Below are 19,257 nucleotides of genomic sequence, written 5' to 3'. Positions count from 1 at the left end.
CTAACTGCCTTACCAGAAGCACATTATTTTGTGCGTGCGCTTACTGTACATGAGGGCTTGTTTTCTTATGTTCGTGCACGGTTTAATTTTGTCCAATGCTTTTTAAAACCGCCCCTACTGGGGGGTGTTGGTGTGTGCCCCTAGTTTGCGCCACATTTATTACTCAAGCAAAGTGCACCAAGGAAAAATAGGTGCAACTGTGTCACATCCTGAAAACTGACCGGATCAACTAAGAGCGTGCGACACTATTAAATAATGTGGCGCAACTTGCACAAAGCAAGTGCAAACTAAAACAAGGCACATTGCACCAATTTCAATCTGCGTCATTGGGCTTCCTAGTGACAGCATTTAGCTTTCCAGGTGACACTATCAGGCAGGAAGTGGAGGCCAGCAGGGACAAGGGGCAATCCCTTTAAAGGGTTTAAATCTACCATCAAAATCCACCATGAAAAACCAGGGACACTTACTCATTGATCCAGGCACCGTGACTGTGATAATCTTATATTTGTTAACCATGGCCTCCTTCTAAATTATGCTGTCTTCATAGGCTGTTTAACTGTCTCACTTCCCCCTTCCTGCTGTATTCTCATGACAGCAGCAGCACACAGTGGGCGAGGGGAAATGCTGAGGGAGCAGAGGGGGAGACAATGTAGCAGCCTATGAAGTTAGAGAGAGGCCTCTGCTCTTTAGCATAATTTTAAACATTGGTTTTAGAAGGAAGGAGGCCAAGAATAACACATGTAAGAAGATTACCATAATCACGGTGCCTGGATCTATGAGTAAGTGCCAATGGATCCTGCCCCACTCCACTCCAAAGTTGGATCATGTATCAACCCCCTGATACAGTGAGCGTATGAGTCTATTCTTGGAACTTCATTATCAAAAACAAGATGGGGTCGGGAAGTAAGAGTTTTTCTTACACAAACTGCCTATTAAGGTGTGTGGAGACTTATAGCCATTGACGCTCCAGTAGGGATTCTGGGAAAATATGCAAATAAGTTTTCCTGAAGGTCATGCTTAGGGCAGCATGGTGGCTCAGTAGAGGTTTGAGAAAGCGCATACTGCGCAAAAAGGCCTGCTCTTCTCTGCAATAAAGCGATTTTTGTCCCCGATACCGGTGAATGCCGTTTGCTTTCCTTCGTCACTGAATGATGGCTCAGTGGTTAGCATTACAGCCTTGCAGCGCTGGGGTCCTGGGTTTAAGTCCCATCCAGGTCAACTTCTGCAAAGAGTTTGTATGTTCTCTCTGTGTTTGCGTGGGTTTCCTCCCACACTCCAAAAACCATACTGGTAGGATTAGATTGTGAGCCCCATGGGGATTTGCATTTTTTCTATAAAACAAGATCTGATAGTAAATAGAAGTTTAGTTCCATCAAGTTCCTATGATGCGATAAAAGTGACCTTCATAAGAAAAGAGAAAATGTAAAATTGTAGCATAATTCTGATCCAAATACGTCTCTAGTGGTAAAATATTTACTAAAGCTAAAAGTCAAATTCGTGGAAAAAAAGCTTTTATTATTTTAGGACAGATGCACCCCTCTCCAAATCCAACATGAAAATCCAGTTTATCTGAATAACTGGTGCTCAGAAATGTCTCCATGCTGAATTCCTCTGTGACATCACTGGTTGTTGCAGGGGCATGAGGAGGTGTGTAATCATGCCTGTGTGTACAACATTTATATTTATATTCCAGTACTGCATCTTCTTCAAGTGCACTGGGGTCCTCACACTGCTGTGCTCTTAATTCTGTGCATTGAACTTCTCCACAGAGCGCTAAGTAATGTATAAAGGGTGTCGGCAGGTGTGAACATGCATTTGTATATGGCACACAATGTTAGGTATTGTCCCTGGAGAGATCTGTTAGTAGCAACAGGACTGTGATATATGGATTTATATTCATGGATTGTACCTGGGGTGTGTCCTCACACAGCGATCGTCTTACAAAAAAACCTTTACACTTTCCTCAAACTAGTTCCCACAGTCCCTGCGTGTTGCGGCAAGTAAAGGTATGGCGCATGCAGAGCGAGGCCGGGATCCTCTCTTCACTTGCCGTATTGCGAGATGAGGCAATGACATAGATTCTGAAGATGTAAGTCCGATGTGCCCCACATACAGCCCTCATACTGTTCTATTTGGGACCCTAAACCACCTAGGTCCAGAAGGTCCTGTAGTTGGTTTAGGGTCCCAAATTGAACCTGGCAGGACTTTTCTAAGTATATACAGTCACGTCTGATGACAGTTTCCCTTACAGAGAACCTGTCAGGTTAGGAAAATAAAACAACCACTAGTGATCAGCGGACCTAAACCGCAGAGTTCAGGTTTGTACCAAATTTTGCAGGTTTGAGTCCACCAGATACAGCCCAAACCCCGACCTCCCCCAGCGGGCATTAACTTTTGACATGTTGCTAAGTGCCAGCTGCATTTAAGTGGCGAGACCCTCTAAAGCACTAGCTTGCTGGTGGCGCATTGCCCTGAGATTTTGGGGAGGATCATGACAGAGCAACGATCCTCCTCAAAATGGAAGCATGCAGCACTGCCGGTATGTTAGCGCCAGCGCACTAATTTACATGTTGCTTGCAATTTTGCCAGCAACATTTAAACACCCAGGACCAGTGCTGGTAAATGAACCAGGATCCAAACAGGGTTTTAAAATTGGGGTGTTCCAAATTGGCCTGGGAATACTGTTTCTATACCCGCTATAGAAAAAAATGTAATCTTTATACTTTCCTATAGATAAGCTGCATCAGACCCATCTCTGTGCTCCTGACACCTGCACAGTAATTCAATGAAACCAGAGTAGTACATCAACTTCACTGTGCAAGAACCGTACCCTTGGCACATGCGCAGTGCAGCCGGGTTTTAATAAGCCGACTTCATAGTATCACTGTGCAGGCGCCAGGAGTTCCGGACTGAGATAAGTCTACAATGGGCAGAGGGAAAACTAATGGGCGATTTGTACCATAAGGACCCTACTAAATTGATTACCATGATTTACCGACCCGAACGTACTAAAGTACTTAGTTATGTAGTGCTATGCCCACACATCTTTGTTTTTATGGTTCAAAGTTAACTTTAGAAAAATGTAAATGAGGCTGAAGTGCTTTGGGGAAGGGGAGCATCATGGCACCTTAGGGCTCTGGCTCCATAGCATTGTTGGACTCTGTGGGCATAGCCCTGCATAACATAGCAGATATTGTGGGTAGGTAAATTGTGCTGACAGATTCCCTTTAAAGTAATATTGCTAAACAACTAATGATGGGATATTTTGCTTTGAGCTTTAAGTCGCATCTAACACCTGAGATTTAATGAAAAAAACATCAGCAACATCCAGATTCTCACTATATAGCAGCAGAGCAGGTAGAGGGTCTAGAGGTCCCCATAATCATAGAAGAGATAGAAGAGGCTAATGTCAACCTTAAACAATAATAAAACCCCACTACCTCAAGAGGTCTATACCAGGTATAAGCCGCTGAGTAAAGTTATACTTTCACTCATACATTCAGATCAATCAGGATTTATGCCTGTTAGCTCCACCACAGGCAACACTAGACGGGTTCATGTAGTTACACAAGTCGCCAACAGTACAAGGAGGACTGGGCTTTGGCCTCCCTCGATATAGTAAAGGCCTTCAACTAAGTTGAGAGACCTTTCCTCATGGACTGTCAACAGAAATTTAAATTTTCCCCTCTATTGTAAATCAACTTACTGATTAATGGGGAAGTCTCCCCGGAATTTCCCTTAAAGAGAGGTACCCAGCAGGGTTACCCTCTATCACCACTGACTGAGACTTAGCACTTAAACTCTGTAGTGATCCTGCATACACAGGTATGTCCATAGGCTCCAGAGAGGAGAGAATGGGCTTATACGCAGACGATATGATACTGTTTCTATCCAATCCGTCTTCTTCCAGAGCCATCAACATTATCAATAGATTTGGCTCCTACTTGGGTCTTCAAATGAACTGGACAAAAGTCAGTTTATATGCCCCTTGGTGCTACACCATGGCAGGGGCCATCCCGTATGTCAGGACAGGTAGTTACTTCCTTTAAGTATCTGGGTATAATCATATCTAAACTACACTAACACTTACTAGAACATATCACTGACTCACTACTTACTTTTGTTAGGATAAAATATAAGGCTTGGGAATCTCTGCTGAATAAATGTAGTTAAAATGATAATCTTACCAAATGTCTCCACCTGCTGCAACATTCTGCGGTTCCTATCCCTAAAAAATTCTAAGAATGACATTCCTGCACAGGCAGATTTATATGGGGGAACTCAAGAGGTCTCATATTGCATTTAATATTGCAAAGGGTTGAGCATTCCCCCTGAGGGCGTTGGGCAAGTGGAGGGAACTCGTCCCCACTCTTCCGGATGAGTTGAATGAGGACAGGATGCGGAAGGGTGATGCAACTGTATATATGGTACATCGGGCATATCTCACTACAATACATCTATACAGAATAGGATGGACACCCTGCTCATCCACTATGTGGCTCTCTTGAAGGCGATTTTTGGGGCATGTACTGGGTGTGTCCCTCCACTGAACACTTCTGGAAATGGTGGGACGCCTACTTGGGCTACTACTGTAAATGAAGAAACCTTGCCCGATTAAATATAATTTTTCCTACAGGAATCACTTAAGAACTTGCGATTGTATGATCCCAATGCTCCCAATATCCCCACACTGAGTATGTGGAAATCTAATATTAATCAGATGCTCCCCTATGAATCTTTGATATTTAGGCACAGAAATAGCCCTGATAAATTCAATGGTATTTGGGGAGTGTGGAACGACTTCAACTGTACCAATTACTCCCCTCATAGATACTCGCTGTCCTGCCTATTGTCACAGACACAGGGGCATATTTATCATACGCGAGTGCTCGTGCTGCATACATCAAGAGGCACTTGATGCAATTGATGTATTGGGGCAGCCAGCCTGGTGTAGAAAAAAAAGCAGCCGGCGACTTATCACATATGAAAAGTCGCCATCAGCAATGAGTGTGCTCTCCGCTCGGCCGGCCGCCGAGGAAAGGGCAAAAATGGTGCAGAAGTCCTGATAAATATGCTCCACAAAATCTATATCTACATATAGTGGATTCTTCTTCAAAGAATAGGGCAGCACGGTGGCTCAGTGGTTAGCATTACAGCCTTGCAGCGCTGGGGACCTGGGTTCTAGTCCCACCCAGGTCAACATCAGCAAAGAGTTTGTATATTCTCTCCGTGTTTGCGTGGGTTTCCTCTGGGTTCTCTGCTTTCCTCCCACACTCCAAAACATACTGGTAGGTTTATTAAATTGTGAGCCCCATTGGGGACAGGGACCGATTAGGCAACATCTGTGCAGCGCTACATAATCTGTGTGCGCTATATAAATAAAGGAATTATTATTATTAAAGTCTGTGAGATACTGCAACTATCTGAAAAAAAGGCAGAGTCTATAGTAGTTTGGTTAAGTCAGTTCACTTTGTACAGGCCTGGTACCTGGAATACGTTGTGTGTTACTCTCCCATGTGCATAACCCTGTACAGTCTGTTGGTCAATGTCTGCAACGTGATGTGACGTCTTGTTTATTCAATAAACAGTTAAATAAAAGAAAAACAAGCAGCATACTAAAGATCGCATGTTCTGCTAGGAGTTGTAAATGTTTTATGGTGTTTTATATTGATTAAGTATTTGCCTCCTCCTGGGAGGGGGGGGGGGGGGGGGGGGGCGGTGTTACGGATCAATTTTGAGGAATGTTACCAGAAGCTGGAAGGTGAGGAAAAGGACAAAAGACAAAAGGGGTGTTAGTATTTAGGGCTGTTTCATGGTAATCCAGCCCTCCTCTGCTGTATATGAACTCCAGGTTGCAGAGGTGAGACGTTCAGTTTCTCTGCAGGTGATAGCAGACGGATAATATGAGTCGTTACCCTGTAGAGGCCAGCGCTGTAGGTCTGGTCCAGAATGACAAGCAGAAGGTAAGTGGCCATTCCTGTAACATCCTCTCATCACTCTGAAGATCAGCCATTCATGATTTCCCACAATACAGGATACAGCAGTATATTATCAGAGCCCTAGTAATGGACTATAACATGTTTGAACCCCACTAGCAGGTGTCTGATTTCCCTGCAGCGCCTCCACAGGATAAAGGGAGCAACTGTAGCACTTATGGATGTTGGGTCCTCCAGATGGGGATCTTGGGTGACACGTAGTAGTGATGCTAATGTTTGACATCTATGTCCTTATGTTTTTCCTGCAGCTTTACATGTTCTCCATTCTCTGGTCGGACTGTAATAACATTCTTATATATCGGACCTATGACAGCTTCAAGGATGTCGCAGTAAGTTTATCTGATTTTGTTTTATTCACTATGTAAGATATGTTGTGTTGTGTTATATAGCATTTATAGATGTACAGGAGACGGAAATATATTAAAAAAGGCCCTAAATACCCTAAATAAAAAGCCACTTGTACCTGCAAAAGCAGCCAGAGTGCCCCCACAATAACAGCCACAATTCCCCATAATAAAAACTACAGTGCCCTCATAAAAACAGCCACACACAGTGGCCCACATTTATTAAAGCATTTGGGCCAGTTTTATACCTGACTTTGCACTGAAAAGAACATGCAACCTCCTTGTCCATGTATTTATATGTCTGTGCCAGTTTTGTGTGGCGGCTTCTCTGTGTCTGACAAAACAGAAAAAATGCGCGCCTAAAGGGGCGAGTTACTGCTTAGTCCGACTTTATACCACATTTATTACTGACATGGGCTGCAATTCTGCAGTATGAACACAGAGCACCAAAAACAATGGTGACACTTCCTGAGCGGTGCAGGGGGAGCCAGAATCATGAAGACCGGGCCCCAGTTCCACTACTTCTGATAAGTGGGGCCCAATAACTGCACTGCTCTGCTGCCTCACCTTGTGTCTCCTTCTTCCCTCCCTTGTAGATTGTGAGTCCTCATGGACAGGGTCCTCCATCCACTTGTTTCACATCTTACTGAATGCCCAGGACCATGGAAGTAATGGTGCTCTAAAAATAAATAATGATAATATCCACAGTGCCCCCAAGATACAGGGGGGGATTTATCATTGGGTATTTTGTCTATGTTTGGTAACTGTTTTGGCACAAATGCTGTTTTGCGACTTTTCATTGCGTCAATTGAATATAGGACAGTGCAAAGTCACTTTAAAATAGACCCTGCTTGTGCCAAATTCATAACTTGCTTAGGCTAGTTTTCAAAATACTGAATTAAATTCATGATTTGCGATTTGGTGCAAAATGACTCCAGTCACCCCCTGGAATAGAAATAGGACAAAAACCACAGCCAAATTGTGCTTCTTAAAGGGAACCTACCACCACAAATCTACCTATAAAGGTAGATTGGGTGGTAGGTGGATCAATGGGACGTGAGGATAGCCCTTTTAAGGGCTAATCCTCACGTCCCTGCACTTTTTTAATAACTTTTATTAGGTATTTATTCAAATTTACTTATGCGGCTACTGGGGCGTGGAGTAGCCGCATATGAGATTACACGAGGCGGCTACTCCACGCCCCGGTAGCCACTTTACCCCTCCTACTCACCCATCTTCGGCGCGCAGCTCCGCGTAGCTGCGCGCCCTCGTCCGGCGATCCTGCCGTCTGCGCATGCGCAGAAGAGCAGGCCCGCGCCTGCGCGGTCACTACTCCGAAACAGGCGCGGGCCTGCTCTTCTGCGCATGCGCAGACGGCAGGATCGCCGGACGAGGGCGCGGAGCTGCGCGCCGAAGATGGGTGCCGCAGGAGCGCGGCGATACGCGTGGGGACGTTTTCTCCTCCTTACACACATGGACTTGGGTGACATTTATTTATAATATTCACATTTCCATTCAGCTAGTATGTTTATCTTCCATTGTTGTATTATTGACCTATACTATCTGCACTTTGTCCATGTGTTTGCCAGACATAGGCATTAGTGAGGAGGATTACTCTGTCTTATTTTTACAGAGATAGGATGGCACATTTTGGGAGTGCCTTTTAGGTGTTTTTAGAGTATACCAATAAATATTTCTATGTTTTATCTTCATTAGTGATTGGTTTTTGGTACATGACACTGACCTAGTAGTTTGTTCAGAAGATGGGTGAGTAGGAGGGGTAAAGTGGCTACCGGGGCGTGGAGTAGCCGCCTCGTGTAATCTCATATGCGGCTACTCCACGCCCCAGTAGCCGCATAAGTAAATTTGAATAAATACCTAATAAAAGTTATTAAAAAAGTGCAGGGATGTGAGGATTAGCCCTTAAAAGGGCTATCCTCACGTCCCATTGATCCACCTACCACCCAATCTACCTTTATAGGTAGATTTGTGGTGGTAGGTGCCCTTTAAAGGAACATCCAAAAAAAGCAAAAAAAAAGTCAATATTATGAGACAAAGCAAAAAAAAACAAATACAACAACATATATAGACTCACTTAATGAATTCAGATAAAACAAAAATGGAATTAAACATAGACAACCAAGGCAAAGACAAATAGTAATGATGAATTCCCCCATATTATTCCATACTTTTGTCTTTCAAGTTTACAAAGAGACATGTTTATGGCAATGTTATCAGTGCTACCAATTCTTCATCTTCTGATTGTGGGACCCCCCCCCCCTCCTCAGCTGTGAGTCTCCCCTCATAGTGCTGAGGAGTCATGGAAGGTGTCTATAGATGTCTTAGTAATGTGCAGGTGATCCATAAGGCATTTATTACAGATCTGTGGAGCATTCAATGGGTCTATGGGTTCTCTGTGCTCCCTATAACACAACATACCATTATGTCTGGCGAGATGTGATCTTATCTCAGTAATTACTGTAATAACTACAACCCCCATCCTCTGCTTTGTTCACCTAGAAATTACTTGCAAGGAAGTTTCCATTGGAGGCAGGTGTGGTCAACAAAGCGGAGAGGATCCTTCCCATACTAAAGGGTATGTGACATATGTACCATGTATGACGGATTATGTGAGAGATTACTAGGGTCAGACTGATTCTTGTATCTTATATGCAAGTATAATGTAAAAATCTTAGCACCTCTCCTTGCTGATGTTAAATGGAAATATCCTTATACCGGCCATACATCTTATTCTGCCAATCCCTATTTCTCCTGATCTCTTTCGGTAGAGGAGATGTAGGAAGTCTCTTAGGGCACATTCCCACATGGCGATTTTGTCACGTTTTTAAATGCATCCAAAACACAAGTGGGAGAAAACTCTCCAAAGAAACACATGCATTTTGTTGGAAAAGCTTATGCGTTTTGTTACAAATATACAGTTTTGCCATAACTCTGCTACGCATACAGATGTAGTCTGTTACAATGTATCGGTGCAGCTAAACTGTATCATCAAGAATGTTTCCACTTACAGCTGGCAAAGATTTTGCTGGAATTAATGAAGAATTAACGGGGTTAAAGGGGTTTTCTGAGTTAGGGACCATTTTCAATACTGATAACCTATTGATAGGATATGTCATCAGTTCTGAATTGGTAAGGGTCCAACACCTGTACTCAGCACTGACCAGCTAGCATCCCAAGCAGCCTCTTACCTAAAATTATATAAAGCCAGAAGAAGAACTTACTGGTATGGGGTGATCTGATACTCATAACCTATGCAGGGGATAGAAATGGTCAGTAACAGAAATGGTCCTCAGCTTGAAAAAGCCCTTTAAGACACAAAGTATAATTTGAAGCACATAGAACTGATGGAGGTACAGCCCTCATGTGCTGTGTAGAATCTTATATAATACATGCAGGTGAATCCAGCTTGGATTCACCTGCATGTTAGATCATCACAGACTATATATCATGATATAAAAGGTGGTATAACCACAAACCATAAAGTGGTGTACCCCTGACACTAGGTATAATTACACCTCTGCAAAAAGAAACATTGTTCAACAGGTCCAACAAGTCTTTGGTACATAGTGCCCATAATATTCATGAATTGTTTATCTGGGGATTGTGTGCTGCGGGGAGATGCTTCTCATAGTTATGGATTACCAGAAGACATCCCTGGATCTAATGGTTTGTAGCCCTATCACTGTAGGTAGAGAAACTGCAGGGAAGTCAATCTCTTGACAGACATTAATCTTCTTATATGTGGGAATTGCAAGCAGCAAAGTGCAGATAGAAATTGGGTTCAAGGGGTTCTCCAAAATATTTTTATTGGTCAACTTTTGTTAGGATAAGTGATGAATATGTTATTAGAAGGGGTACGACACCCTACGCCCTGGTGCAGCTTCTCAACTTGTTACCAAACAATGGGGCAGATTTACTTACCCGGCCCATTCGCGATCCAGCGGCGCGTTCTCTGCGCTGGATTCGGGTCCGGCCAGGATTTATGAAGGTAGTTCCTCCGCCGTCCACCAGGTGGCGCTGCTGCGCTGAAAAGCATCTGAACGCGCCGGAATAGTGAAGGTAAGCGCGTCCCAAGCGACACATTTTCGGTTTTTAAATGCGGCGGTTTTTCCGAATACGTCGGGTTTTCGTTCGGCCACGCCCCCCGATTTCCGTCGCGCGCATGCCGGCGCCGATGCGCCACAATCCGATCGCGTGCACCAAAATCCCGGGGAAATCGGCGCAAATCGGAAATATTCGGGTAACACGTCGGGAAAACGCGAATCGGGCCATTAGTAAATGACCCCCAATGAGCTGTACATTGTATAGTGGCTGTGCCTGGTATTGCAGCTCAGTCCCACCTGCTTGAATAGGACAATGCGATTGATGTACGTGACCAAAGTGGCAATCCCTGAGCTCTTCAGTTGGACAATGGGAGTAACTTCTTCCGATCCGACTTGAAAGCATGGGCATGTGATTTTTTAATTCCTGGCTTTTGGCTTTTACGAGGTACAGGAAATGTCAGATAAATAATAGTAACTGTTTAATGTGTGGAATTTATTCCGTCTGATAATGGATGTGATGCAACAATGTAACAGGATCTTAGGAGTTTATGAGCCAAGCTTTGTCCATTAGTCCCAAAACTGATAAGCAAAAGTTATAAATTAAAAGACCTGTGTATGTGTAATAGTTACCAAGAAGGTGTGTATCTGCTCTATTAAATCTTAAAGATGCCAAGACTTAAGACAGAACACTCACTACCGAAAAAAGAGTAACATTGCCAGTGCCTTCTGCCCATAGTGCCATCACTTCCCCATGTAAAGCACACACACAACCGGGGTCATTATACGGTAATATATATAACAGAAAATGTGATCCTTCAGACCACATCACTTTACTTCATCTTCACCCCGTGGTCCAGTTATGATACTAGGGTGCCTATTGAAGGCACTTCTGTGCTGGAGAGGGGTTCGCATTGGCACTCTGACCCCTCTATGACTACACCCCCCATACACAGGGAGCTGCCATGTCCTGTGTGTCCTGACACCTTTCTATCATAGCCAGCAGTGGTCAGGGGTCAGCATGGGCACTCTGACCCCTCTGTGACTACACCCCCCATACACAGGGAGCTGCCATGTCCTGTGTGTCCTGATACCTTTCTATCATAGCCAGCAGTGGTCAGGGGTCAGCATGGGCACTCTGACCCCTCTGTGACTACACTCCCCATACACAGGGAGCTGCCATGTCCTGTGTGTCCTGACACCTTTCTATAATAGCCAGCAGTGGTCAGGGGTCAGCATGGGTGCACTGACCCCTCTGTGACTACACCCCCCATACACAGGGAGCTGCCATGTCCTGTGTGTCCTGACACCTCTCTATAATAGCCGGCAGTGGTCAGGGGTCAGCATGGGCGCTCTGACCCCTCTGTTACTACACCCCCCATACACAGCGAGCTGCCATGTCCTGTGTCCTGACACCTTTCTATCATAGCCAGCAGTGGTCAGGGGTCAGCATGGGTGCTCTGACCCCTCTGTGACTACACCCCCCATACACAGCGAGCTGCCATGTCCTGTGTGTCCTGACACCTTTCTATCATAGCCAGCAGTGGTCAGGGGTCAGCATGGGTGCTCTGACCCTTCTGTGATTACACCCCCCATACACAGCGAGCTGCCATGTCCTGTTTGTCCTGACACCTTTCTATCATAGCCAGCAGTGGTCAGGGGTCAGCATGGGCGCTCTGACCCCTCTGTGACTACACTCCCCATACACAGCGAGCTGTCATGTCCTGTGTGTCCTGATACCTTTCTATCATAGCCAGCAGTGGTCAGGGGGCAGCATGGGCGCTCTGACCTCTCTGTGACTACACCCCCCATGCACAGCGAGCTGCCATGTACTGTGTGTCCTGACACCTTTCTATCATAGCCAGCAGTGGTCAGCATGGGCGTTCTGACCCATCTGTGACTACACCCCCATACACAGCGAGCTGCCATGTCCTGTGTCCTGACACCTTTCTATCATAGCCAGCAGTGGTCAGGGGTCAGCATGGGTGCTTTGACCCCTCTGTGACTACACCCCCCATACACAGCAAGCTGCCATGTCCTGTGTGTCCTGACACCTCTCTATCATAGCCAGCAGTGGTCAGGGGTCAGCATGGGCGCTCTGATCCCTCTGTGACTACACCCCCCCATACACAGCGAGCTGCCATGTCCTGTGTGTCCTGACACCTTTCTATCATAGCCAGCAGTGGTCAGGGGTCAGCATGGGCGCTCCTACCCCTCTGACTACATCCCCCATACACAGCGAGCTGCCATGTCCCGTGTGTCCTGACACCTTTCTATCATAGCCAGCAGTGGTCAGGGGTCAGCATGGGTGCTTTGACCCCTCTGTGACTACACCCCCCATACACAGCAAGCTGCCATGTCCTGTGTGTCCTGACACCTCTCTATCATAGCCAGCAGTGGTCAGGGGTCAGCATGGGCGCTCTGATCCCTCTGTGACTACACCCCCCCCCATACACAGCGAGCTGCCATGTCCTGTGTGTCCTGACACATTTCTATCATAGCCAGCAGTGGTCAGGGGTCAGCATGGGCGCTCTGACCCCTCTGTGACTACACCTCCCATACACAGCGAGCTGCCATGTCCTGTGCCCTGACACCTTTCTATCATAGCCAGCAGTGGCCAGGGGTCAGCATGGGTGCTTTGACCCCTCTGTGACTACACCCCCCATACACAGCGAGCTGCCATGTCCTGTGTGTCCAGACACCTTTCTATCATAGCCAGCAGTGGTCAGGGGTCAGCATGGGCGTTCTGACCCATCTGTGACTACACCCCCGCCCATTGGATTATAATATAGGCGGTTCGGCCCCAAGGCTTCAGGGGGGCCCTGGGCCACAAAACCACCCACCAAATTTTACAAGTACACAAGAACCTTTTGAAGAAATTTGAAGGTCCTGAAACTGCAAATTGAAAGCAGGCAGAAGGGAGCATCCTTCATTCCCAAAGAAGCTTCTAGAACCATATGTAGGAATTGATTCCATACTTTGTAGGGGTTATAAAATTCATACAGCGCTGGGCCCGTGGCAGTCTTAATCCTCCCTTTCCCCCACACACAGCAAGCTGCCATGTCTTGTGTCCTGACAGCTTTTTATCCTAGCCAGCAATTACTTTTAAGGTTTTAATGGTACTATATCTTTTTTGGGCATCAATAGTCTTTGTGTATCCTGATGCTGGATGGCCATTTCACCACTTCTTCCATTGCTTTTATTGTCTGTTATGTTTACTTCATATATGTAGGGTTACAGATGGGAATTTGGGGGGTCTTTTTGGTGCAAATTACACCATAATTCTGTCACCAACAGTTTGATAAATACCCCCCACTGTGTTGTAGAGACCATCACTTTAACTTGTTCAACATTGACCCTTATTTTACTGTTCTTTCCTCTTCCAGATGCTCCATTGTTGTTCCGCAGTAAATTTTCCAATCGCTACTTGGAAAGGCTCCGTCTACTAGAAGCTTATTCCAAAGAACTTCTGCAAATTGACTCGAAAATCTCCCAATGTCAAGAGGTTATACAGTTTTTCTCTCCAGACAAGCAGGACCTTAACCCCTCCTTCCCTGACAACAGGTGTGTATAGCCTTGGGCTCCGTCTATAAGATAACGTATAGGCCCAACGATCTTTGAGATATTTCTTCCTCCACCGATCCCTCACACATGGCTGAAACCAAGTCATGACTTTCTCTTCTTGACAGTATTGTGATAACGCCATCAGAAAATGACCAGAAGCAAAAAGACATCACGGATCCACCCAGGTCACCACAGCCCACCACTACACAGCCCATCATATCTGAGACCTACATCTGCATTGATGAGTTTGAGACCAAAGACACCAAGAACAAGTCATTCAAGGTCCAGAAGAATCAAAGCATTGGTGTCCTGATCAAAGATCCTTCTGGTAGGTTCTAGATCATACAGGGAATGATGATAAAGGATGAAAATGTAATGGTAGTACATAAGTTTATGCTTGTGGTGCTTTCTTCAAGGCTGGTGGTTGGTGGAAAATGAGGAGAGATGTGTGGCCTGGTTTCCAGCTCCTTATCTGAGAAAAGCAGATAACTTAAACGATAACTCAAGGAGGAAATCGTTCTATAAAGGTTGGTCATGGACATAATGGAACCCTATGGTTCTATCTTAACGGCGTCAACCGGGGCAATTACATGGCACTATCTGAAGAGGATACCATCTGCAGCCCTCATGATTATGTGCAATCAAAGTAAAAGGTGTCAGCATCTATGGTGGTCCAGAACAGTGAAAGAATTATTATCTGTACACCTGGTGGTCTAGGACTGTGAAGGGTTATTGTCTGTATCCCTAGTGGGGCAACAATGTGTTATTTTATGTATCTTGTGTGGTCTATGAGTTATTTGTCAATATCCCTGGTGATCTAGGGCATTGTAAATGTAAGGCCTAGTATAGTGAAAAGGCTTAGAACCGGATCTGGGGTTTATGTCGGGATCCTTCGTAGTTAGGGCAGTGTAGGGGATTACATCAGGATCCTTTGTAAGGTAGAGCAGTCTGGGGGGTTATATCAGTAATCTTAGTAAGGTAGGGTGGTGTAGGGGGATTATATCAGTAACCTTAGTAAGGTAGGGTGGTGTAGGGGGATTATATCAGTAACCTTAGTAAGGTAGGGCAGTGTAGGGGATTATGTCAGGATCCTTTGTAAAGTAGAGCAGTCTGGGGGGGTTATATTAGTAATCTTAGTAAGGTAGGGCAGTGTAGGGGATTATATCAGGATCCTTTGTAAGGTAGGGTGGTGTGTGTGTGTGTGGGGGGGTTATATCAGGATCCTTAGTAGGCAGGGCAGTCTGGGGGGGTTATATTAGTAACCTTAGTAAGGTAGGGTGGTGAAGGGGATTATATCAGGATCCTTTGTAAGGTAGAGCAGTCTGGGGGTTATATTAGTAACCTTAGTAGGCAGGGCAGTCTGGGGGGGGGTTATATCAGTAACCTTAGTAAGGTAGGGTGGTGTGTGTGTGTGTGTGTGGGGGGGGGTTATTTCAGGATCCTTTGTAATATAGGGCAGTGTGCGGATTATTTCAGGATGCTGGATAAAGAGGTTAGTATTTCATACCTCTGGTCTCATAAATAATATTCCCTCCACCCTTCAAATGTATTCATGCAAATATTATATTTAATAATACAGTTTACTCCCTTCCATTTTCCAGGAACATATTACTATGCAGAGAAAGGCTACGAGGCTCAGCAAGCTGATGAAATATCACTCACAATGGGCGTTGTGGTCGAGGTGATCGAGAGATCTGAAACTGGATGGTGGTTAATCTGGTAAATGCTTGACTTTTCTTCTGTAACTGGTGAGGTTACTGTAAGGGATTTTCCAGTATAACTTTAGAAACACTGGGCTTGAAAAGTAATAATACTTCCCTCTCTCCAGCCCTCATTTTTTGCCAAGGATTGGGACGTGGCTGGACGTTTTGTTGAAAGGTGGTCACAGTGGTCAGAGGAGGGGACATTTTCATGTTACTTCCCACACCTGAAACTTCTGGCCTAGCCAGGCATGCCAAGGTCACCAACTTCACTCATAATGATCTTCTGGTTCATTTCTTTTCCAGCTACAATGGAAGATTTGGATATGTCCCGGCCATGTTCCTCAAGCCATATAAAAACCCACACCAGAAGCTGCAGACCACCTTGGACCATACGTTATCTGGCTCTTCCCCCAACCTCTCCAAGCTCGACAGCAATTTAGATACAGGCTCCAACCCCCACGAGACCACGAATAGAGTTAGAGTGCATAAAGGTAGACTAGAAAGGATAAAATCAATATCAATGAATGGTATAAACAACTTATCAGACGCATCTGAGCAGACATTTGTGAAGACAAGCCGACAAAGAAATTTCTATGTGAATTGGGAAACACAAGATGCCAAGGACCCCACGTCTGCTTCCATGACTGGGAACCAAACAGTAGTCCAGGTGGAGGTCTACCACCATGATTGCGTGGGGAAAAGTGATCATGTGGAAGAAAAACTAAGAAAAGATTCTGGATTTGAGGAGCATCTGTCACCAAAAACATTGGTTTCCTTAGATGATGGCGACTACATACCACCGCCTGTGCCACAAAGACCGACATTGCAGGAGATCCAGGCTAGATGCACCACCATAACCAAGAAGGCCGTTCAGCAGGGAAGGGTCTGATTATGTACACATGACGATACCTTGAAAGAAGACTGTTCAAGGACAGAAAAACCTCTACAAGAGTGACGCCCTACATAACTATGCGAATGTGCCATAATGGCAATGCCTAAGTAAATATAACGCCTACAGCATCCATACAAACATGACAGCCATAGTCTACCTAAAAATAAAGCAGGTCATGTAAAGCTATAGGGGGTACACAGGTCACTGTCTCCCCCTTTACCGCCATGTCATGTGAACCCTCTGAGGATTTCTCTGATCCGTAAGTGGATTAATAACGGGGTCAGAGAGAACTTACATACACAAACAGAGAAGTGAGAAATATCAGGTCATAGATACCTGCTGCCCACTGAGGTGAGGGAATTCTATAATTGAAGGTTAGCGTCATAGGCACGGACATTATACACAGGGCACATGGCTCTTACACAAGACTCATTTCCCGGCAGAGGATTCCTATTCATGACAAGTATAGAATGACTACTTCTTACTCACCTCTTCTGGGTCACCTGCTGGTAGAGCTTTCATACTGCACTGAATTAATTCATTGAATCTAATTACAACATACAATGTAAGGAGAGTGTGTCCGCAATGCTGACCCTGAAAATGTACAGCAAGTAATATATAGTGTCCCTGGGGATATGTGTAATCAGACCTTTCTGTATGTTGTTAGTAGCAGCAGGATTGTGACATATGGATTTATATTCCAGAAGTGTAGCACTGGGCTGGATCCTCACACTGCTGTGCTCTGTGCATAGCTGCTTCACAGACCCTCCCCTTTGCTTAGGGATATATCATTACACTGCTGAGCTGTAGCAGGATTCTGGCTGGATACTGCAACACAGGGGTGTAACTTTAGGGGGTGCAGAGGTTGCGATCGCACCTGGGCCCAAGAGGTTTAGGGGGCCCTTATGGTGTCACTTTCCCATATGAGAAGACTATTACTATAAAACATACATAATAGTCGGGGGCCTGGCACAGACTTTGCACTGGGGCCCATCAGCTTCTAGTTACGCCACTGCTGCAACACATATAGAGCAGCAGGTATATGCAGTGGAACAGTTCAATTAAACAAGCACAGCAGTGTGAGGACACCACCCAATATAATCCTGGAGAATAACTCTACATATCACAGTCCTGCTGCCACTAACAACAAAGACAGAGATCTAATTACACATCTCTCCAGGGTTAATACCCAACACTAGCTGTTTTATACGGTAATACCTGCTGACAGATGATCGGAAAGTAACGATTGAAGGCTGACTAAGCTTCACTGTAATTTTTATTTAAAAAAATAAAAAAAAAATAATAATAATAAAAATAAAAAAAAAATAATAATAATAATAATAAAAAAAAATAAATAAAAAAATATATATATATATATCCACATTTATAAATATGAAACTACAACACCTACCAATTTTATGATTTCTCATATTCTCACTCCAATTATGGCTACTAATGTCGACCACGAGGGCTGCTCAGAGCAATCACTATGTGCAGCTGGTATTGCACCCAAGGAGACATATATGGAGCTATATGCACTGGCAGATTCACATGGAAGCTTTAGGCGCATGGCCCCCCATAACAATGCATGGTCCCTATCTATGGTCCCTATTCTAGTAATATATGATGGTGAGTTCTCATGTCCTCACTATGCCTTGGGATTTTTTGTTCTCCTGATGCCATTCAGGTGTGGTCATAGATAAACACATGTAAGGCGGTGTAGAAGTGCTCACACCTCCTGTCCCATGGTTATTATAGGAGGCTCTACTGACTTTCAGATTTGTGAGAAGGAATGAGGAAACACACATAATTGTATTTCTCGATGGATAAATACCACATGGAATCAGATTTGGAAGGGATGTACCATTTTCCCACGATAATCTTTAATATGCATTAAAGTGGCTTTGGTGTTTAATAAATGTTCTTATTCTCTACTTGCGGTCTTGGATTTATTTTTTAAAAAGTCACAAAATGAACCTACGGCAGCAGGGGAGTGGAGAGACGATGGCGATGTCATGAATCTAGCTTTGCACAGCAGTTCTATGTTTATACCAGAATAGTGAAGTGGTGGTAATAGTCCTGTGTGACGTTTTAGCAGTGAAAAGTCCCAAAAAAACTCAATGCTACTTTCTTAAGACTTTTTCAGACCGGGACCCTAATTGCAATATATTGCCAGTACTGCCCTGGTGGTGGACCTGCCTGTATCTAAGCTGCCTTTGTATACATATCTACCATACATAGGACAGAACAGTTACAGAGTTACATGCATAAAGCTGCCAGTATAGAGTTATCTAACAAACACTGAACTGAGCTGTAGGGGGTCTGAATGGGTCATAGGAGGGAAACTAAATCTTGGGGCTTGTGCCCCTAATTTTTTGTATAAAGGGTGACTGATTCTGTTTGCACTGAAGCCTAGTTTACAGTAAGAACATCAGCTTTTAGTAAACCTATAGTAACTTGCACTTCACTGCTAGTAATTTATTTCTGATGAATCATTGAATAGTATTGTAATTATTTCCTTGCCCTGGCAATGAGGAAGTTAGAGTAACATAAATGTAATAAACATGTATTATTCATGAGCTAAATTTAGTGTGAACCTGACACATTACTACACATATTACATTAACAGCTTTAATCCCTGCGACCATAAGCTCTACTTTTGGAAGTGCTGAAAGTCCAGCCCAGGGGGTCAATAAG

General features: G+C 44.6%; 2 protein-coding genes across 2 annotated transcripts in view; both read left to right on the top strand.

Moving 5' to 3' along the window:
* Positions 1–19,257, top strand: part of RPS2 (ribosomal protein S2) — a 53,001-nt gene that overhangs the window by 3,544 nt on the left and 30,200 nt on the right. The gene's annotated exons all lie outside the window — the stretch shown is intronic.
* On the top strand, positions 5,772–17,805 carry LOC140076033 (NADPH oxidase organizer 1-like). Its single transcript, XM_072122561.1, has 8 exons — positions 5,772–5,963; positions 6,245–6,325; positions 8,861–8,936; positions 13,788–13,965; positions 14,091–14,293; positions 14,382–14,492; positions 15,567–15,684; positions 15,972–17,805. Exons 1-8 carry the CDS (start codon positions 5,904–5,906, stop codon positions 16,555–16,557), a joined length of 1,413 nt encoding a protein of 470 aa, XP_071978662.1. The 5' UTR covers positions 5,772–5,903; the 3' UTR covers positions 16,558–17,805.

Source organism: Engystomops pustulosus, chromosome 8 (genome assembly GCF_040894005.1).
Source record: "Engystomops pustulosus chromosome 8, aEngPut4.maternal, whole genome shotgun sequence".
NCBI lineage: Eukaryota > Metazoa > Chordata > Amphibia > Anura > Leptodactylidae > Engystomops > Engystomops pustulosus.
The sequence above is the reverse complement of the archived record's forward strand: the minus strand, read 5'-3'. Positions and strand labels throughout refer to the sequence as shown.

Coding starts and splice junctions, on each gene's coding strand:
- LOC140076033 (XM_072122561.1), top strand. CDS start 5,904: ATGAGTCGTTACCCTGTAGAGGCCAGCGCTGTAGGTCTGGTCCAGAAT. Junction 13,966..14,090: donor CCCTCCTTCCCTGACAACAG/GTGTGTATAGCC, acceptor TCTTCTTGACAG/TATTGTGATAACGCCATCAG. Junction 15,685..15,971: donor ACTGGATGGTGGTTAATCTG/GTAAATGCTTGA, acceptor TTTCTTTTCCAG/CTACAATGGAAGATTTGGAT.